General features: G+C 33.0%; 3 protein-coding genes across 16 annotated transcripts in view; 1 reads left to right on the top strand and 2 right to left on the bottom strand.

Moving 5' to 3' along the window:
* LOC101883296 (solute carrier family 35 member F4) overlaps nt 1-23,332 on the bottom strand; it is a 54,084-nt gene that overhangs the window by 10,303 nt on the left and 20,449 nt on the right. For 5 of the 8 annotated variants that reach the window (XM_088651119.1, XM_088651118.1, XM_088651117.1 and 2 more), the window contains 2 exons: nt 21,464-21,596; nt 21,052-21,200 (listed from right to left, as the gene is read on the bottom strand). The gene's annotated coding sequence lies outside the window, so the exon portion shown is untranslated. Of the gene's footprint in view, nt 1-377; nt 717-21,051; nt 21,201-21,463; nt 21,597-23,332 lie in introns of those variants that run through there. The other 3 variants (XM_088651121.1, XM_087270897.1, XM_087270896.1) reach the window with 3 other exon arrangements.
* Nucleotides 1,174-12,285, bottom strand: arr3a (arrestin 3a, retinal (X-arrestin)). Its single transcript, NM_001002405.1, has 16 exons — nt 12,208-12,285; nt 10,713-10,738; nt 7,717-7,747; nt 7,561-7,621; nt 7,426-7,470; nt 6,919-7,112; nt 6,732-6,791; nt 6,585-6,661; nt 6,356-6,491; nt 6,190-6,274; nt 5,101-5,173; nt 4,883-5,020; nt 4,109-4,192; nt 3,930-3,953; nt 3,796-3,845; nt 1,174-1,727 (listed from the first exon to the last, which is right to left on the bottom strand). The coding sequence occupies exons 2-16, from the start codon at nt 10,721-10,723 to the stop codon at nt 1,723-1,725; spliced, it is 1,074 nt and encodes a 357-aa protein (NP_001002405.1). The 5' UTR covers nt 10,724-10,738; nt 12,208-12,285; the 3' UTR covers nt 1,174-1,722.
* mcf2b (MCF.2 cell line derived transforming sequence b) overlaps nt 18,522-23,332 on the top strand; it is a 36,087-nt gene continuing 31,276 nt past the window's right edge. For all 7 annotated transcript variants that reach the window (XR_015501185.1, XR_015501184.1, XR_015501183.1 and 4 more), the window contains exons 1-4: nt 18,522-18,665; nt 20,698-20,817; nt 21,093-21,209; nt 21,470-21,619. Coding sequence is in view for 4 of the 7 variants with exons in the window: in XM_087270861.1 (XP_087126987.1) it covers nt 18,615-18,665; nt 20,698-20,817; nt 21,093-21,209; nt 21,470-21,619 (438 nt within the window). In the remaining 3 variants the exon portion in view is untranslated. The remainder of the gene's footprint in view (nt 18,666-20,697; nt 20,818-21,092; nt 21,210-21,469; nt 21,620-23,332) is intronic.

Genomic DNA, 23,332 nt, shown 5'->3' with positions numbered 1-23,332 from the left:
ATGTTTTACACAGCGGATGCCCTTCGAGCTGCAACCCATAACAGGGAAACATCAATACACACTCATTCACACACATACACTACGGCCAGTTTATTCACTTCGCCTATACCGCATGTCTTTGGGTTGTGGGGGAAGCCGGAGCACCCAAAGAACATGCAAACTCCACATAGAAATGCCAGCTGACCCAGCCGGGACTCGAACCAGCGACTTCCTTGCTGTGAGGTGACAGTTCTAACCACTGATCCACCGTGTCGCCGTTTTCAGAACAATGAATACAGCATAAGAGTCCGACTCCAAACGTAATTAATTAATCCAAAGTAATTAATATTAAGTGACTTTGATTTTACACACAATATGATCAATGTTGATCCTTTTACCTTGAAAATAGTCCCATGCTAACCACGACCATAGCTCCGCATTTGCTGATCCAGCGGTGTTTGCTTACCTACTGATTCAATGGTGTATTTGAACAAATCGAACGAGTCATTCATGTGTACGCTTGCTTCATTCTGAATAAACTGTCTGAATGAATCAGTTAAATGAAAGACTCACTCATGGAAAAGCATCATAGCAATTTCCAAACATTTAATATTTTTATATTAAAAACTGATTTATGTTCATCTCACTTATTCATATTAATGCTACATTTGAATTTATTAAATTGTCCGTAAAAAACGTCTAAATGACACTTCAATATGACAGATCATACAGGCTACATTAAAAGCTTCCACTTTTTATGAAGGCAAAAATGCATTGGAAATAAAAACTTTAAATGTCTGTCAATTTAAAAATTCAATTTCTGTCATTGAAATACAAATTTCATTTCAAAACTTATCTTTTGTATGCATTTTTCAATTGTCCAGTGAACATACTGGATAGTAACATTGAAAAAGCATAACCTGAAGTTAACATCAAGCCCTGTCTATGATCATAAAATACATAAATGTATAAAGGCAAATATAAATTTAAAATTCCCATAATTAACACAACAATGGCATGAATTAATCCCATAATCCAGATATTGTCAAAAAAAGTTATAAAGACTTTAATTATTGAGGTATTATATGTTTTTAATTGTTACATGTTTTCATCAACATTTCAAAAGTTAATGAAGTATACATAAACTATATTCTATAATTCATAGCAAGCAACATAAACAGACGTCAGTAAAGGTTTTAGAGGTATTTCATTTGTTTTATTGATTCATGAGTCATAAAACTCCACACATAACAAACCAAACATTATACATTACAAGTCCAATGAGTAACAGTGATTTACCGAAGCTGATGTAAATGGCTCTAAACACTAGGCAAGACAAGTTAACACAAGCAAAAACATAATATGGTGATCAGACTCCATACATATTAAAATGCATCACTCAAGACTGGCTATGGGTAAAGGATGATGAGCATTAGGGAGCACTTTCACAAAGAAGAGGTATATGGTAAAATACCTGCACTGAGTACCTCAAGGCAAATATTGACCTCATACAAATGTATGCTTTAAACCACCATCTTATCATCATCATCATCATCATCAATATGACCTAGCAGCTTTGCTAAGTGATACTGATGTGTTTTCCTGGTTGTGAGGTACTCGTGCCCTTCTCTGAGATGCCTTCTTTGCTTAATGGGGAGCTTTTTCTTCTGCCGTCTCGCTGTGAAAGTGCTGAGGGAATGTATTTGAGGATAACATCTGCCCTGTGGAATCTGATATGGCCGTTCAGTCTGTTATATTCAAAGAGGGAGACACAAAGATAAGGAGTGAGATGCTTCATGGCCATAAACATTTGGATATGGATTGTTTGGTTAATGTAAATATGTAATAATGATAGACAGTACATAACAATGGTAACGACATTGTAAAAACATTTCAAAAGTATTTTAGTTGGTCATGTTAAATGGACTTTTCTAGTCATCTTAACTTACATCAGTCAAATTGACTAAAAATATTAAGTTAAACTGTGAATAATTCATTATTTTTTCATAACTGATTAACATTTTAAATACAATATAGCTATTTATTTATAATCAAATAATTATACATAGTTATAGTAACATGAATACATTTGCTGTCATGACTTTTGTCATACAGTTTTAAAGTGCACTGTCGTTCCCTGGTTTTATGGTTAAATTAAGCTATGCTAACTTTTTTGTATTGCAGGATTTGAAAAAGGTTGTTTTTCAATATGCAATTTAGCCATCATTTATTTAAAGATGTGCTAATCTGCATACATTTCCAGCACAAATTTTGAAACATTTTTCTCAAGAGTTAGTTTAGAGTTTTACCGGTTTTTTTTTAGAGGGGATTATCACTCCATAGTTTAGAAAATACTGCAAACCACATTAAGCCACATTAATCCCTACTTTTTAGCACATTAAATTGTATACAGTATTTACAACTTTTGAGTGGTCGTGTGGCAAAAATGTTAAGCATGGTGATGAGGGAACTGAGGAAAGAGGTGGAAGAATGAAAACTCAAGCATAATCAGACATAAGCTTTTTTCAACTCTTTGATGTTAAAAATGTATAAATATAGATAAAATATCTTAATAAACTAATATTAATAAATGTAATAAAATTATATGATAATATAATAAATTATATTTTAAAATATGTATATAATAGTAAATAAAATAATATTTATATAATATAATTTATATAACATAATTAAATAATATATAATAATAATAATAATAATAGTTATTATATTATTATTATTATTATTATTATTATTACATTGAACCATGGTTAAATATAACTTGCTAAAAAGAGTTATGTAGTTTTTTTTGCAGTACAAGGATGCTAAATGTTTTATAAGATCAGTTGTTTATGCTGCATGTGCATTGCATGTTTTAAATGCTGAGAAAGTAATAACTGTATGTTTAAAGACGTGTATGGACTGTCTAAGGTGATTGTTGTTATGCCTGATTGATTAATTGACTGTTTAATAAAAATGCAGAATACAATACCTTAGATTATCAGCCAAATAATAATTAAACAAATCTCTCTGTAAAAATCTTCAGAATAGGAACATTTTTGAAAAAAAAACACCAAACTAGAGCTGCGCGATTAATCGAAAAGTTTTTAAAATTTTCAGGACAATTTTTTAAGTTACTTTCCCTACGTGTCCCTTGACTCGGCTCTGTTAAAGGCTGTGGCTCTTTTCTACTTCTGTGGCCACATCTGATCACTCGACAAGTAGGATGATAGCTTTGCACTACATTGACGATGATTGGAAGATGCCTTTAGGCGGCATATAAATAAAAAAATGAATAATAAAAAAAATAAATAAAAAAAATAATCATTCATAAATGAGTTAAAATTTTAAATTAACTAAGATTTTGATTTTAGGCCAAATCGGCCAGCCCTACACCTAAAAAAAAAAAATATATATATATATACGTAAAAAGGTATGACAACAAATGTTTTCATGCTACTTTAACCTATTTCAATAGGGTTTATTGTAATAGTTTTATCAGTTTGACTGATGTAAATTGAGATGACTAGAAAAGTTCATTTGATTCAACAAAAAAATTACGCAGCAAGAATTTGCAAAAAGTAATGTAATTGGAATATACAAAGACAAATTGAAGTGTGAGAAATGAAGCATTTAATGATGTTCTTCGGATATTTTAAGCATGTTAGACTGTAAAAAAACACTTCTTAAAAAGCTAGAAATCTCAAAACTGACAGTGGCATGAAAAAAGGCATAAAATTTGCCTGTAGAGTCTTGCATTAAGACCTTTTCATGGGTAATAAAATACGCTGGAAAAAAGAGAAAGTAATTGTTTACCTTTGGGTTTGGGGTGCATGAGGGTCAGAGGCAGCTCTACTGTCACATCACTGTGAGGAGAAAACAATAGGTTAGACGAAAGGTCATTTCTGTTTTCTCATTTTCCTTTTATTCTGTTTCCTCCTTTTATTTACCTTGCTGTCAGGCCTCCAAGCAGACTACAAAAGAGAGGAGAATCGGGTAAGTATGATACAATTAGTACATAACTATGTATGTTAATAACAACGTTACAAACAACAAACAACATCACCTTCTCTTTTGTACTTTCTTATTACTCAATTGTTTTTAATTCGTATAGTTTAAAAATCCTTACCCTCCGCCTGATACCATGAGGTTAACCTTGATCTTGTAGGACACCAGGATTCCCAACATCTCCTTATCCATACCTGTTCTTATTCTAAGGGAAAAGTAAGAAATGAGCAGGTTATTATCTTTTGAATTCCATGTAACTAACTAATCTGCACATCTAATCAAACATCTACATACCTATAACAGATATGTGTATAAACATTCAAAGTAATTAGTTTAAGTGAGTATTACCATTAGTATTAAGTATGTATAAATAAAATTGTTATTTTTTTACAGCTTGAATATGAAGTTAACATAATTTCTATGGTGTGAAATAGGTTTTTACATTTGGAAATTTTACAAGTCACCAGTTGAGTTTTACTATTATTGAGTTTTACCACCATAGTTGCAGCAAGCACAGTTAGGTAACTAGATAAAAGCACTGCATAATATCATTGCACTTGCCATATTAATGGTACAGCAGCTAATTTCCTTGATTATTACGATGAGAGTTTATGATAATGAGAGTATCGTTCCTAGTTATATGCTCCTAGAAAATATCATTTTCCATCTGTCTTAGTGCACAATGTAACTACAGAAGAGTCAAGCCTAAAATAAGAAAATTATTCAAACTCATATTTACATTTTAGAGTGAGATGCCAATGATCTAATCCGATTCAATGAAATATGCTAAGCTAAGCTAAAAGTGATCCCACCAGATCTGGAGATTAGTCAAACTTTAGGGCGTTTATTTCCAAAAAAAGTTTTGTTTTCCGTTAAAACAGAACCAAACACTCACATAGTGGTTGAGGCCAGATTGGTGTCTTCATCTTTAAGCCTGCCGTCCAGCGCCAGGCCACGTTTCTCCTTGTTGTTTGCCAGTAAAGGAGTAATATCAAGGGACTTTTCAAAAGACGAATTGGCTTCTACAGTTTCTCTGTAAAGAACAATTAAATCAAATAATTTAGACAGATTTTATGGCTGACAAACATCACTATCAAATATAACAACACTCACCCGAACTCTTCAGTCAGCACATTTTTGGTGTATTTGTCAGCTGAGTACAGGACGACGTCTGTGGTTTGGTCAACTATGAGAATAACAGAATTAAAATTAGTCAGGTTGAATATATTGCATTACCACTGATGTAATACTTGATTTGGATAGGCAAATTACAGCATTCTGCTGCTAAAGGAATTATATTTAAGCAACATATTTTAGGATTATTATTTTTTTGATAATGATAATTAAACAAGTTTTGCTGTTGCCTGTATGGAAATATGATATATGGCCATGTAGGATCATATACATTGAACTTATTTACATATTTGTATTTCAAATGGTTGATAAAAAATATATGCCATTACAATTAACAGCCAAAACACATAATTTATATATGTGAAATCCAAAAATGAACTTGTTTTATATGTCCTTTGCACATAAGACATATTTTATATAGGTGAAATCCAAACATGAATTTGTTTTATATGTCATTTGCATATATTGCATAAATATCAGATTTCTATATGAGTGAGGTTTTGTGCTCAAGCCTTGGGTGGTTTAGGCCTGTCATGGATTTGGTTAGTGTAATAAAATCTGTAATAAGAAACATGCTTTTTTATTCATAGTAAAATCATGATAAATGTTCATAATTATTAAATATATGTAACACTAAAACTGCCAGAACAGGCCAGAAAGTCTTCTTCATTCAAAGATTCATTTAGAAACAAATCCAATCACTGTCTTTGTAAATGGATCACTGATTCACTAAGATGAATAATAAAAGTGTGGATGTGAGAAGCACAAATGTTCTTACAATTTAGTTTTCTTTGAATAATTGTCTAAAATGGCACTCATTAGTCAATAACTGGAGAGTTACTGGGGTTGTATTTTAATGCTATTTTAATATCCTAAAGGACCTTTTCATCCTAAAAAAATTACTTTTTGTAGAATTAATAATTATCCATAGATGTTAAAGTTTCTTTATGGAAGTACACTTGCCAACAAATGACCTTTATTTTGAAGAGTGTAATCTTGTGATTAGATGAGTACAGTCAACTGGAATGTTTAACATATACATCTTGTAAATGCTTTTGATGAATTCACCTGTAACCCTTATTCTCTTCACAACTTTGTTGGTCTCGTTCTTGATCTTGATATTGACAGGAATTGGATCCCCATGGTAGTAGATCTGTTGTCAACAGAGAAAATACATGTTAGTTTCTTCCAGATTTGGTGAACAAAAGACTACAATACATCAGAGTTCACAAACCTCCTTTTCCAGAGAGGCTTCCAGAAGAACAGGCTTATCAGACATCATGAAGCTCTTGCAGAGCTCGGCTTTCTGTCCAGATCCTGTGTTATCAGGTGCAAACTGGATTTTACGAATGACAAGTCGGCAGGTATCCCTTTAGAGAGAGACGATAGAAAAAAAAAAAAAACAATTATAAAAAAATTTAAAAACAGAAATAAATGTGCAGAGTAATCAGTAACACTCTTACTTCTTGTCAACTTTCTCATCGGGGTCATCGGCTGATTTGGCCACGTAGGCTTTAACCTCGAAGTCAACGCCGCAAGCCTGTGAAGAACAGAGCCATGAAGATGTCCATTCAGTACATTTCAACTAATTTCAGCTGATTTTAACTCACTTTTCCTTTGTCGTCTGGCCCAGGCTGAAGCGTAACAGAGCAGGGAAGGTTGGTAGGAATCTGAAAGACAAAAAAAACAGCTCGTTTTAAATGTATGTCTTAGTTCTGTGCAGTATTGTTTGGGTCAAATGATAGAAAGATTAAAAAAGACTTAAAAGGAAAAGTAAAATGATGGCAGATGACTTACATTGAAAGTGAAGGGATGGCCCTGCTCTCCAGCTTTCTTCAGGAGAGTGTTGTGCATCTCGGTCAGGGTGGGTTTGTGTCCTGCTTCAGGGTAGAGCTGTATGTGCTGAATCCAGATGTCTTTTCTGAAAGAAAGTCCAATCACGTCCAGGTCTTCACGGCCATAGCGGAAAGCACAGGCCAGCTGAACCCAAACTAGATGAAGCAAAGTAATGTTCAAATTTAAAGTCAGTTTTATACATCAATCTTTTTTAAATTAAAATGCTTTCATTAGCTGTCTTGAAGTCATTTTGACCCTTTCTTTGGGAACGAATGAATGAATCGATCGATCAATCAATAAAACTATTGGATTCACAGTTACAATATCAAAAAAATGGAATCAAGTTGAATGCGTACATTAATTAATCATTACTCTTTAAAATTAGGAAGAAAGTAATACTGAGAACTGATAAACTTTTATCAATTAACTATTCAATTATTTTAATTAGAAAGAAAACACTGTCAATACCTTTTTTGTCTCCGAGATCTGCAGGGTCAATTTTCACAGCGCCCTCTGGTTAACAACAACAAAAAAGAAATCAGTTTAGTTGTGGACAATTCCCTAATGTCTCTGTTTCAATATTAAATGCAGTCAGTTTCTCACCAACAGCGTCGACTACGTCCACATGGTCAACATAGTCTCTCTTACCGAGGTAAAGAGTAAGCTAAAACACAAACCCTCCATTACTCACACATATATTTAGACACAATGAAAGTTCAAATTTGTTAAATACTTTGACAAAGGTGAGTTCAGTTTTACCTGGCCATTTCCACTGGTCTTCTTGTAAACTCTGAACACACACAAAAAGAAACAATGGCATCAGGACACATACATTTGTCTGAACAATTGGTAAATATAAGCAAAAAAGTGAATGAAAAAATGTCTTAACCCATTACACTTTTGCTTAAAATATTAACAAATAACTTGCATACTAAAAGCTAAACAGCATGTATTTGAAAACATATGGAGTCCTTTCATCAGTTATACAAAGATGTGTAATTAACAGAAGAAGTTAATTAATAATTTTCGTGTGGACAATGCCGTTCCAGTCTCACAGTTCTGTATTGATACACTCTTTAATATACCATTGTTGTACCTTGTAGTAAGTATGATTATAACAGACATTTTTGAATAAATTATCATTAACCACAAAGGGGCTATTTATTTAAAATTTTTAAGTTTATATATATATATATATATATATATATATATATATATATATATATATATATATATATATATATATATATATGTGTGTGTGTGTATATATATATATATATATATATATATATATATATATATATATATATATATATATATATATATATATATATATATATATATATATATTTATACATCAGTTCTGTTTGGTTCTCGAATCTGATTGGCTGATAACCATGATATATTTAAGTAATATCAGCACCTGTACAGCCTCTTTACCTTTTGTGTATTACTCCGCCTACGTTGTTTAACTGTGAGCTAATGATTTGAATCAAACGCGGAAGAAAGTAGTTCCTCATACAAAAGTATTTTTGAGACTCTCCATGTTTGATTTTGTTTTTATATACACAATTATGCCGTCAAACTGTTGTATAAACGCAATATCACACTTGTAGCAGTGTGATATGGCTGTATATCGGCACTGGTTGGGGCACTAAAGCACTCAGATCACATCTATGCTATTTGGTCTTTCCAGTTGTGAGAAATGTGGGTTTGGCTTTTGTGTTTCCTCATATTTATTTAAAAAAAGGTCATGGTTGGACAATTTCCTGTGCCTAGTCACCGATGTGTACTGAAAATGTCAATTATAAATTAAAGTATTGACCTTATCTGTAATGCATAATTAAGCTCTTTTCTGCAATTGCTTCAGGACTTCCGATCAATTTGTCAATCGGGCAAATGACTATAGGAATAATAAACAGTAGTAAATGGGCAAACTACTTGCACTCAAACAACTGTGTTTATGACTGTATACATAAAAATTGATAATATATAATAGGAAAATACAAGTTTGCATTATTAAGCGGCATAACAAGCTGCTTTTATAAATCAATAGAAATGAATGACACCAGTAAAAAGTTTCAATGGCTGTGCCTGCTTGTACTTGAAAAAAAAGATCAATACTTCAAAAATATAGATGTGTTCTTTGATAAAACTGTGCTGTGCTAGCAATTGTTTGTTGTCAATGAGAGCAGGTTTTTTTTTGTGAGCGTACTTTGAGCAAAAGATAAAAAGAGATCTGGAAGAACCATGAAAACTATAAGATCAACAGTGGGCGTGGTTTGTTTTTTTAAAACTGCAAACTGATTGGATGTAGTAAAATAGGCGTTTCATTTCCTGTCAAAGCTGATGGTTGGAGGGGCGTGGTTTGTTTATCACGTCAGAGGGAAGATGCATTTTAAGGTTTGGATTAACCCTTTATTGGGTTAACCATATGTGGTAACTAATTACGATGTGTACATATGTTTTAAAGCCATAAAACTAAAAACTACCAACCCCTAGTAACACTCCAATAAGGATTTTAACTAGTGTCCTATAAAGGGTTAAAGATTACAAAGACACTACTTTTGGATTGACTTTCACAAATTAACTAGGACCAAAAAACTAGCGATGTGCACTAGCAAAGTAGATATGGTCTGTTTTCAATTAATGTGTACTTTAAACAACTAATTTTTTCCTCCTAACAGCATTCTTTGCTTATATTTGCCAACATTAATGGAGGGTGCTATAATGAACCATTATCTTATTTTAATGAAGTACAAAAAGAAAACAAAGTGGAGAGGCAAGGACAGGCTGAGTGAATTTAAACCCTTTACAGGGTGTGATTTAGGGTCACTCCTCCTATTAGGCCTGTCTCAGTTATTAACCTCTTCGTCACCTCTACCAGAGCAGCATATTAGAGTTTGCAGCTTTGACCTTCTCGTCCTGAGCATTCATCACGTTGTTAAAGCTTAGTATTTTAAGACACTTAAAGCCAAGTCCTGGACTACCCTGCGCACTAATCCAGGCTCTGTGAATGGAGGCAGCTTGTGTTTACTCCGAACGGGACACCTGATAATTGACTGTGACTGCCAGCTTATGACACGTCCATGTTTGCTATTGGTAAGATCTATTCTAAACTTTTTCATAGAGATGCAAACAGTAATTTAAATATATGTGATGATGCTTCTGTGGTAGAATTCTCTTCATTAATAACTTGTGATTTGATCTTGACCTATTCTACTTAGATTTGACATATTGAGTGGTTTATTCATTTTTGATCTCTCAAACGGGCATTTGTGGATGATTTGCACCTTTTGTAATTGTCATTTTGTAAATTGGACATACATACAAAAACGCATAATAATATAATATAATATAATATAATATAATATAATATAATATAATATAATATAATATAATATAATATAATATAATATAATATAATATGTGGTGAAATGGTAAAAATCTGCTTGTTTTGACCCCATGGTCATTTCTAGTTTTAATAATTGCTTTTCTGTTTTCGTCAAAACTTGGAAATAGTAAAAATGTACACTGAAAAATAAAAAAAGTAAAGAAATATAAGTAAAAGCTCATTGAAAAATGTCTACTTTAATGTTTAGATAACATTTCTGAAAATAAAAAGTCAAAATATGGTCAAACAGTTGTCAAATATGGTCAAACAGTGATATATTTATAAAAAAAATAAACAATATTATGATTTCTGTATGTTTGCAGTATAAAACATGAGGGAAAAAAGAGGGAAGAACACTTACTTGTCAGCCATTGTACAAGAATTTTCCTGAAATAAAGGAGAAAATGAAATTATTATGAACACCAATATTTATAAACAAATTTAAAGCAAGGTGATGTCTGATTGTATAAGGCTTTGATTTATGTTTGTGTGTGAACGTACTGATAATCTCACCCAATGAGATTACATCATCACTCTTATTGGCCGAGAGATAAGCCTTTTCACCACTGCTCATACAAGTCAACTCACACTCTGAATATGACCACCCAGCTGAGCTTTAGAAGAATTTTTTCTTTCTTACATGCAAATCATGTTGTGTGCACAAATTACAACTGAATAATTAAAAAAAAGAGGGAGTCATCGGTCTGTAATAAGGTCAGAAACCAAGAGACATTCTTGTTGTCCATACTGAATTTAATTTGAGCATATTAAATGCAATACCATCTGTGAAAAGGTCAAACTATGGGTGAAATAATGTACAAAATTCATACACTGAAAAATAATTAATTGGATTTACTAAATATGTTAAGGTAAGTGGCTGCAAACAATTTATATGGGCTGAATTTAAACAAACTAAATTTAGTAATGTACAGTTTAACTTGTTTGTTTAATTTCAGCCCATATAAATTGTTTGCAGCCACTTACCTTCATTTATTTGAGTAAATCCAATTAATCATTTTTTTCAGTGTAGTAACAGATATTTTTAGGCAAAAATAACATTTATTCTCATCAGTTTGTATTATAATATACAAAGGCATCAATAATCATATTCAATTTCATTATAACTTACATTCATTTATTAAAATGTTTGCTGACAAATGAGTATATCATAGTGGTTTGAAAGATAGATGGCAAATATCAAGTTTTAGACTTTTTTAAATAAATCTTCTTCTAAATATGTCAAGTTTTGTTCTTTTTGGTAATGTTGAATGACAATGAATGACATTTTAGTTAATGTCTTCAGTAAATCTTGGTAAAATCTTACGATACTAATTTTTGTCTGCTCTGAAAAAAATAACCGTTCTCACGTAAAAAATAAAATAAAGCAACATTACATTCATATTATATTACTTAAAACCCTCTTTCCACTGTCGACTGCTGCATTAATGTAAAAAAAAAAAAACATTTGAAGAGCTGTCAAAAGGTATACTGTGCTTGTTTCTTCCCCTTGGCTCTAATCTATTACATTTCTTTTGATTGTAAAGCTCATGCTGAGATACACAGCTTGATCTTCTTATCACGCTGCTGCTCATCTCTGTTCAATATCAATTTTGCTGATTAAATGGGTCTCTGGAGGAAGACTATCTGAATGCAATCAAATATTTTTTGCACAAGCCGGCTATATGAATATTAACTAGGCCCTGCTGACAATACATAAGAATATGTAGGCTTAATTTAACAAATACTGTATTTAAGAGATTTAGATTTTGACTTTAGAGAGCTTGGAAGATTTGCAGCCAGAATATGATGTAACTGAAGCTACGTTGTCCTGTAAAGTAAAATCATTGAGCTGTTACCTGTTCACTGGTAGAGCGATGGGCGATCTTCTCCTCTCCCTGATAATCCGCAGCCCGTCTGGTGTAGTCAGAGAGTACGGATGACACTCTGAGGCGCAGGGTTTTATACTCGGACCTTTGCTCTTCTGGCTCCTCTGTTTTAGACGCTGTTGTGTTTCTGTCAATCCAATTAAACACTTAACCTGCTATTTAGGGCTACGGCATGTTTATAAATAAAAATGGGGAATTAAACCAAAGATCTACAGGGAAACTGCAAGGGTTGAGTTCAAAATGTGCTGTTTCTATCCATGGAAAGGCATATGGGTAAGAGAGTTACGAGAGAGTGCTGTTTAATAACACATGTAAGCTTGTTCCAGAGATTAAAGCTAAAAAGGTACAGTTTAAACTGTTTTCTCTGAATTTGTTATGTTTCATTAAAGGTCTTCACCAAAACACCAAGTAAATGTAATATATTTACATTGGCAAAGTGGTTTACACGCCTATCAAATACTAATGTGAGAAATCAAACACAAAGTTGATGATTTAATGCATGTAAAAGTTCACTGTAAAGAAAAATCTGTTAATCAAGATTATTGGGCTTATTTTCAGTTAGTTATAATAATGATAATGAAAGGTTAATAAAGTGACTTTAATCAGTTTTTTTTTAGTAGTTTGAAACAATATGTTGTCTGTGATAGTCATGTAAATTAAACATTCAGTTGGCACTGCTTCAAAAATAATCATTAATAGTGTAGTAATCTATAAGTGATATCACCACATGGGCTCAGGTCTACTTTGGCAAACCTTTGTCAACTATCATGACATCTAGTTACATCCACAAATGCCAGTTAAAACTGTACTGTGCCAAAAGGAAGCCTTATGTTAACAGTGTCCAGGTGTGACTTCGCTGTGCTCAGAGGTATCTGGGATGGAGCATCACATATTGGAAACGTGCATCCCATCCGGGTCACGGTACCAATGTAACCCCGCCGGTCTTACGCCACCCAACCCGATCCGAGCTGGTATCGAACCAGCGACCTTCCGCATGGGAGTCGGGCACTCTACCAAGGAGGCTAAAGACCATTGCCTCTAGCGTCTGTCATTGTAAAAGCGCTATACAAATAAAGCTGAATTGAATTGAACTGAACTATCAAATAATAAATAGCTTAAAGAGACTAATAATTTTGACCTTAAAATGTTGTTTTCTTTTTTTATTTAAAACTGCTTTTATTCTAGCCGAAATAAAACAAATAAGACTTTTTCGAGAAGACAAAAATATTGTCAGACATACTGTGAAAATTTCTTTACTCTGTTAAACATCATTTGGGAAATATTTAAAAAAGAAAAAAAAAATCAAAGGGGGCTAATAATTCTGACTTCAACTGTCATAAGATCAAAAGTTTGGTCTTTTAAAATAATCTAGCAGTCTTTCATCCTGTTTTAGTGAACATGGCCATAAAATATTTCTAATTAAGTGAAAATAGATGGATAGAAACTTTCAGATGCAAATATTCAAAATCATTCACGTTTTTTGGTCAATTAATTACCATTAGTATAACCGCAAATTTACTATAAGGTTAAACTATGCTTAATGTGGAAACATTATGTTGACTTTTATTTTTACAGAAAGCTGAATGTTCCTTCAAAAGGACAGGTAAGGACATTCTTGAAGTATTTTCAATTGCCAGTAATAAGGTTTTGAAGACAACTGCCTAAAGATAGATCATTCACCCTGTTCTGTACATAAATATAGTAGTGTCATACACAGTAAAAAAGTCTTGGTTCCACATAACCGATTTGTGTTGGGACAACATGAAGGAATTAAGTTACTAGCTTATTGTATATTATTATTATGAATTTAAGTGGATTGAACAAAAAACAATTAAGTTGTCCCAAAAAAATCAAGCATTGTGTTGTTTCATCTCATTTTAAATAAGTAGTTTTAACAAACAACAAACGTCCTTTTTAGAATGTATTATATGTACACAATTCTTTGTTATAAACTGTGCATATACTGCAGCGTTTCTATCATTAATTATGTATTTTGTTACATACAAGATTGCACACAGCTAAAAATGGGCAAACTTAGTAAGGAAACCCAAAACAAAACACAATATATCGGATAAACCAGTTGACCTGCAGCTCCAGATGGCCGACAGGCTTGGAAACACACTGACCTCTGGATGCTTTTCTTAAGCCTTTCCTTACATTAAAGGTTTTTGTGTTGAGTGATTGTCATAATTATTGTATTTAATATTAGTATTTTTTAAATTATAGAATTATTTGAAATTATAGACTATAGATATTGTTTCATTTTAAGAGAACACCTATAAAAATATGTAAATAGTTATATATAAATTAAAACAAACGTATATAAACACAGTTAATCATTGACTGTTAATTTAATTATGTATTTTGCACATACTGAAAGTAAAATATGTTGTAAATAGGTAACTGCAAAAGTAATTATACACCCACACATTAGAGGTGCTTCCTTGCACAAAAGGTGTATGTAAGCTTATTATGAAATCCCTCTTTGCCCAACAGCAGGTAAATCTGTTAGCGTCAGTGTTCACTGAGATGGCCTTTCCTCCCATCTGTTCCCTCCTATCAGGTTCTGGCAGTCCAACCACATGTTTATATAAAAGCTCTTCGCCAATCACAGGGGTTTGAACGGTGCAAGAATTGGCAACTTAAGGACCTTGCTTGAGCATAATCCACTTAGTGCTAAGAATTCACTTAAATAGCTGCAGTCGAGTCAAAACATCAAGTCAAGAATATATGTCGTTATTTTTAGGACAGAGGATGAATCATCTAAGCATTCTCTACAAAGTGTGATAAGTTCATTGATTTAATTAAAACAATGCAGCAAGTCAAAGTTATCAGACTAATATTTCTTATATTGGGAAAATGATTATTATTAATAGTACAAACAAATATGGTTTAAAGCCTCCACTGCGTAAGTAAAAAAAAGAAGTCAATAACATCTTTGCCTCCAACTATTTTTAGTTCAGAGTGTGAAGATTTCAGATTTAATCCAAAGGTAATTACAGAAGAGCTCAGTGGTGGCTGTAATAGTCAGCTTGTTGAAAAGGAGGTAAAGCTCAGGTAACAAAGTGTCAAAGGCTGTAGTGTAAATATAGAAAACAATTATTTATTTATGATTGGTTTTGGATTGTTTAAAAACCATAAACATTTAAAAATACTTCTGAAAAAGTATATTGACCTCTTGTATGTATCATAAACAGGATGTCTTTGAAGCATTTTTAAACATTGAATGATCCAAAATTATAGTAATACAAAAATGATCCAATGAAACGGAATAGATTCTTCATTCTAATAATTTATGACTATCTACATGCTTGAAAAAAATCTGAATTATGAAATGTTTCTAATAATAAGACAGCTTAGAATTCCTCTGAAATACATTTTCACCAATTTTATTGATTTTTATTGTATTATCAAAAGCAGAACATAACATTTATATTCAAAAAAAAATCCAACTTTCTTAGAAACGTTTTCAATACTGATAATGTTCGCGTTTATCTTTAAATATTTTTTGAGAAGGATTGAAAATTACATATTCCAAACATTTACAATGCTGCCCAAGCTCACTAGATGGCATCTGTTTCATCAGCATGTAAAACAGTAACGTTTGTTTAGTCAGGTGGCTGATGCCCGGTGTGGTTCTGCTGATGTTTACCCTCAGTTGGCAGAGATTGAATCTGAGTTTAATCTCTGTTAATCTGTCTACACTCCTAGTTTGTCCGTAATGGGATTGTTTGTACTGAGTGCGCAGGATGGATTCCCTCTTTATTAAAGAGCTCGAAGACAAAACCAATGTCACTCAGCTGAAGTAAAGAGCAATGCACTTAGGCCTGACCTTTCGTAAATGCCCAGGAATCCCGGAGATCTGAAAGCTTCTCAGCATCTTCTTGGCATGTTTTAAGCTTTCAGCCTTCATTTGGACGTTTAGAGCGGGAACGACCGTTAAATTCAAATGTTCAGCGTTTTGTGTATTGTTGCTTCTACAGGCATCCTTTAAAAAAATAGAATGATTTTGAATTTTAGAATTTTGGATTAAGATAAAATGGGATAACGTCAATTTGGTTTAGAATAGTTATGACGTTATTTTTTTTAAATGAAAGTATGCACTAATGACGTATTGAAGAAGAGTTAGTGTACCCTACTGGCTGATACATGCAATCCCTGCCTGAAAAACAACAAACCAACACAGAAGTATTACTTCTTAAGTTTAAGTTTTTATTTTTATGGTTATGATGTAAACTATATTGGTTTAATGTCAGATGCAAAATGTACATTGAAATGAATGATACAATGATGTAATGTGTAGGGATGTCAATTTAGGTGAATCAAATTTATCTATTTATTTAAATGACATCAAATTTATTACTAAGATATATTTAAGTTTTCAGTGTTTTGAGGGATATTTAACATATTCTGACATACAGTAACCTCTGCTTTTTTTCAGAGGTTACTATAGCTCAAACTATGCATCTAATATTACTTCTGGGCAATATGTATAAATACATACACCTAATTTACAAAAAAAAAAAAGTCTTGTGACCTGTTACGCTATCCATCGCTGCTAAAGATCTGCTTGGTTAGACTGCTGAATGATTCTGGCAAAGACTGATTGGTGAACCATTATAAGGGTGGTGAAATGTATATTGGCTTTATCTATTATTTTAATTATTATTATTTAAGATACAGCTCTACCTCATGAACAGTTAAATATTCCCCAACTGTGCAATAAACATCTGCAATACTTTCTAATATGTCTTTTTGATTAAAAACAGACATCTCTGTTTAATGTTTGTCTTCTTTTTTCATATTTATTTTCATGTTCTCACTTATATACACTAAAAGCTTCTGTAGCCAAAACAAATTCCTTGTGTGTGAAAGCACACTTGGCAATAAAAATGATTCTGATCAGGGAAAACGATTTCTCACTATTTAAGGGCTGACCCGCCCACACATCTTGACATCCTTTAGGTGGGATCAAGCATTAATTAGGGGAGTAATTCTCCCGCGAACCCCCCCTGTAATTCGCACCCAGGTTTAATGGAAAAGGTTGTGGTCCTGTTGGTCTATACTTATATATTTTACCTTTTTATGGTGGCATATTAAAGTTATTACATCCTAATTGATGTCTTCAAACACACTAGGCAAGGCAAAATTAATAAACTTTTTTTTTATGATAACATTGTTGGTTTGTAGTTTTAAGGTTATTAGTAGTGGAGTTCATTGAAATCTTCTGTAATGTTTTTTTGTCGGAAAATGTCCAGTCTGAAATTGTGTGATGAGTGAGAGATTATAATTTATGTAGAGTAAAAATATTGGTGTGTGGTCATCTTTTAAACACAGAATATAAAGAAATTTTGTGTTTGCTCTTTGTTATACAGAATGTTAAGCTTTTAAATCTTTGTTCTGGAGATTTACCTTCATTCTGAACGTCTAGAACTAAGATTACAAAGCTTAATCGCAGTGCCTGGCGTTAAAAGTACTGGAACAGGCCAGGAACGTTTTGAACACCATCCAGATCTTACAAAATATTTACATTTACCAAAGGTCAGAGTTTATGTTGGCCTGTCCTCAGTTTGGGTGAATCTAATATAATGTCTAGGCCATATTTTCTACATTAACTAATCTAATCAGGTGTCAGGTGAATTAAATACAGTACTAGCCTACAAGCTTTTATAAACAACCCCCCGTCCAAAAGAAGAAAAAAGAATTTCTAAATTATTTTAAATTCACGTATTATATTTAATGCATGTATAATGATGCATGCATTTAATATAATTTATGAACAAATGCATACATTATATTCAATGCATGTTTTAATAAATGATAAATTAATAAAAAATAGTGTATATGTATTTAACGATGGTATACTGTAAATTGTATTATTTATACAGTAAATGCAATAATATGACATATATAGTACTGTATCCATTAATGATTGAAGACGTTATAGTAATATCTTATATTCTAAATGTGAATTACGCATTTATTTTGAGTGAGTTGAGTAAGTGTAGGTGTATGACCAAGTGCGTTTCGACCTCTGTCCATGGTGCTGATTTCATAACTCGTGCGCCTCGTTAACTAAAACACACAATAAATAACCCACCCGCCCACGTCTGATTGAAATTAATTCTGCAAACCTGTGTTTTACGTCGGTCTCCAAGTGAGAGAGCATGTATTATAATTGTGACAGTAATGAGCGGATAAGCGCGGTCAAGGTGTCTGTCGTCGCCACTGCAGCATCATCTGCTCTGCGGCTGCTCAAAGCTGCTGCCGCCGCCGCCGCTGCTGCTAACAGTCCCGCAGACAAAGTCATGAAGGGAGGGAACTTCTGAGGCTAAGAAGTGGGTCTGCATCCCCACCAAACCGGCACATTAGAAACAATGGCGGAGGCTAATCCACTCAGGGGACTGCCCCGGATCCAGAGGGCTGCGGTAAGATGGATTCTGCTCTGTTTTGGACCGGGTTTGTGCTGCAGAACTGACTGACGAGACTGCGGGCGACGGGTGGGAGTCTTGTTCGCTTTATATTAATAGGAAACTGCAAACTAAATCACGCGTGCGTTAGCAATTATAACTGTTTGTTAGGAACGCGATGATTATTGATTACATTTGGATCATTAGCTGTGAGATATCGCTACGGTTTTTGAAACACACACCTGGGCTCATTCGGGATATATAAATAAACTAGACTTTCTGGGGGCTCTGCATTTGTGTTATGCAGTATGATAAGTTTTAACCTCTAATGACGACCATTGTTGCAAAAAAGTATGAGGGTCTGGTGAAGTTCATCTATCATGAGTCTATCAGACAGAGTGAAGACAGACAGCCTACACTTACTTGTCAGCATTAGCAGTTGAACGGAGTCAACAAATCCAGCCTGCTCTATAGATTTAGCTTTTCTAAGGCTTTGAGTAAAAAAAGTGCAGAGCAGTTGCTTAGCAAGACTAAATTTTATGCTTTAATCAGCAAGAAATGTGTCAGAAGAGCAGTTTGTTTAATCTTTTAGCTATTTTAAGGCTAAAATACATTTGATTTTAATTTCTAACTTAATCGTCATTTTAATATGTGCATTTATGGAAATATGGGTGGGCGTCTGACCCACATTTCTACATCTATGAAGGCATTAAGTGGGAGGATCGAGGATGATAAAACGAGATTTACAGTAATGCCATGAACAGCATTTGGTTTCACTTTATTTTGATGGTCCCTTTAACACGTTTTGTTGACTTGAAGGTACATTGCATCTAGATGCCAACTTATTCTTAACAGATTATAAGTAGACTGTTAGGTTAGTTGACGTACTTGCAAAGTTTCTTATAATCAGTTAAATGTCTGTTAAAGGAGCAGTATACCAGCAGATATTATGCAGACAGTCTACTAATACTCAAATGATAAGTAATTGGCATGTAGTTGCAAGGCTGCATTTAGTCAACAAAATGTGCAATAGAGACCATCAAAATAAAGTGTTAACCAGCATTTTAGTAAACATTTGGACACTCGTAAAATAAAGGTTTTATTGGCATTAATAAATAAATCAATGAAAATTCTGTCATCATTTACTCACCCTTCACATATTAGTTGTTTCTTTACCATGGATGTGAATAGTTATCTTCTTTTGAGTTCATTATTTGGAAAAAAATTGAGGGTGAGTAAATAAATAGTGAGTAAAATTTTTAGTTTTTTTGGAAACCTTTAACACAAAAGTTTCTTTATAATGAAAACATGTTTATTACTATGTTTATGTGTATATATATATATATATATATATATATATATATATATATATATATATATATATATACTGTAAATATATAAACATGCATAGTTGAACTCAGAATTATTAGCCACCTCTGTAAAATTTTTCCCAAATGATGTTTAACAGAGCAAGGAAATTTTTTTTTTCTGGAGAAAGTCTTATTTGTTTTATTTCGACTGGAATAAATGCAGTTTAGAATTTTTGAAAAACCATTTAAGGTCAAAATGATTAGCCCCTTTGAGCTAATTTTATTTTTGATAGTCTACAGAACAAACCATCGTTATACAATAACTTGCCTAATTACTCGAACCTGCCTAGTTAACATAATTAACCTAGTTAAGCATTTAAATGTCACTTTAAGCTGTGTAGAAATGTCTTAAAAAATGTAGTAAAATATTATGTACTGTCATCATGGCAAAGATAAAATTAATCAGTTATTAACAGTTGTAACTGTATTATTTTCCACAAAGAACCATTTATTTCTTAGTGTGAAGAAAATTTCAATGATTAGATTTTTTCACTCTAAAGAATTGCATTGAACAAGTTCCCAGTGGTGTTAAAGATCATTCATTGGAAAAACGTTTGCTTATAACACTTATGCAAGCAGCCACCCTTTTTTATGATAACATTTTTAGTTTTATTACCATTTAAATAACCCGAAAGAGTGTGGTTGGCTACAAGCTTAAAGTACTGAAATCTCTTCTTCAGATGTCATTCCCTGGACATCTGCACTTGGTTCTAGTGGTGAGACCCAAAACTCACCCGCAGACAACTGGAACAGACCTCGGATTCAGATTCAGTCAGGACGACTTTGCTCTCAAGATGCCGGTAAGAGAAAATAAATATGAAAATGTTTACTACAATTACTAAAATTACTTTATAGTGATTAGATGTGAGCTAAATCATAGGCCAGTCACTGCCTGATTATGTAGGAAAACATTAAATAGCTTATATTGTTTGTTAAACAATAATTAGGCCATTAATAAGCCTTAATAGTTAGTTCACTAATCAAATGCATTATGCATACTTAATTTTATTGAAATTATTTTTCATTACACATACCAGGCCTAATTAATTCTCTGCTCCTCTTCTGCTTCATTCAGATGATAATGCTGAGCTCTCTGTCGGACCTGCTTCGCTTTATTGATGAAAACCAACTGAGCACTGAGTTTGGTGGGAGTCTGGAGCAATGCCACAGTGACTGGATTGTCCTACGAACCGTAAAGCAGCATATTGTTTTCATGCAGGAAAAAATTAACAAAAAATTGCATAATGGAATTATATTGAATCAAACTGTTGTATTGTATGCTTCACTGTTTGATGCAGATGAGAAACAAACATATCTAATCTCTTATTTAATGATATCAGTTTATTTCCTGTTCATTGTGATGTCATGTGAGTGTCATTTTAGGATGCTTCGACCTACAGTTGGAGGAAATGCTGAGTAATGCATAATGTCTGTGTGTGCTGCCACCTGCAGGCCATAGAGAGTTTTGCTGTGACCGTGAAGGAAATCGCTCAGCTCCTGCAGACCTTCGGCACAGAGCTGTCCGAGATTGAGCTGCTGGATGACGCCAGCGGCATTGAGTACTTACTCAGATCACACACTGAAAAATACAGACAGATGAAGGTATGGACAAATGTGTATTATAAGCTGAACAGATGTTCTTTATATAATAGAATAAATTAGTATTGATCATTATAATGATATCTATTATATATATATATATATATATATATATATATATATATATATATATATATATATATATATATATATATATATATTAAAATGATATCATGTATTTAAAAATATTATATTATACATAATATATTACATATTACTATAAATATTATGTAAAAGGATTTGACATTTGCAATTAAAATAATACACATCTAAATGCAATTCTCGCTTTAAAAATGTTTAAAAAACTTATTCCCAGCTTTAAATACAAATTTGAATCCCAGACTTTCAATGTATATTTTTTGACTTCAAAATAAATTAGTATAAATTACAATGATTGATTTTCACAACAGAAAAAAAGAAAATGTTGAGCCAATGCAAGACATCAAACAAAGAATATTGTACAGATTAGAAACAAACAAAAAGAAGATGATGAAGAAGAAAATAGTAAATATATAATTCGTTAATTTTCCTTCGGCTTTTATTAGTCTCTTTATTCATTGAAGGTTGCCACAGCGTAATGAACCACCAACTTATCCAGCATATCTTTTATGCAGCGGATGCTCTTCCAGCTGCAACCCAGTATGGGAAAACACCCATACACTCCCACATTTACACACATACACTACGGTCAATTTAGATTATTCATTTCACCTATACCGCATGTCTTTGGGCTGTGGGGGAAACTGCAGCACCCAGAGGAAATGTACATAGGGAAGAACATGCAAACTCCACACAGAAATGACTCTCTTGTTGTGAGGTGACGGTCCTAATCATTGAGCCACCGTGCCGCCCAAGAAAATATGACTGAAAATGAAATTAATACTTGTGTAACAAAAAATTTAATGCAAATTATAAACATATAAGCTTTTAACATTTGGAACGGTTACTCCCAACTTTAAATTCGATTTTGAACTTCAGACATTCAATCTGGTGTTATGACTTTTGTAAAACATATTGTAACATTTTATTAATTAGTTAGCTATTCATTCGTTTTGTTTTTGGCTTATTCCCTGTATTAATTCGGGGTCGCCTCAGCGGAATGAACCGCCAACTTATCTAGCATATGTTTTATGCAGCGGATGCCCTTCCAGCCGCAACCCATCTCTGGGAAACATCTATACACACTCATACACTACGGACAATTTAGCCTACCCAATTCACCTGTACCGCATGTCTTTGGACTGTGGGGGAAACCGGAGCACCCGGAGGAAACCCACGCGAACGCATGGAGAACATGCAAACTCCACACAGAAACGCCACCTGACCCAGCCGAGGCTCGAACCAGCGACCTTCTTGCTGTGAGGTGACAGCACTACCTGCGTTGCCTAATTAGCTATATTAGTTGCTGTTAAGTGACAACATACAATAAATCTAAAGCATTTATTAACATTACTTCACCTTTTACTAAAAAAAAAAGGTATGCGAGCTGTCACTGTAGGTGGTACCTACAAATCTGTACCTTGAAGGTCCATATTAATACCTCAAGGGTACATATCAGTACATAAAAAGTACAAAAGAGTTACTTTTAAAATTTGTAGGTACTAATATATACCTTTGAGGTACCAATATGAACCCTAAAAGTACAAATGTGTACCTTTTGAATAGGTATACCACCCCTGTGAAAGCTCACATACCTTTATTTCTGAGAGTGTAGTT

The sequence above is a fragment of the Danio rerio genome, chromosome 10, assembly GCF_052040795.2.
Source record: "Danio rerio strain M-AB ecotype USA chromosome 10, GRCz13ab, whole genome shotgun sequence".
In the NCBI taxonomy this organism is placed as follows: domain Eukaryota; kingdom Metazoa; phylum Chordata; class Actinopteri; order Cypriniformes; family Danionidae; genus Danio; species Danio rerio.
Note: the sequence above shows the minus strand (reverse complement) of the source record. Positions and strands in the feature narration are given on the sequence as shown.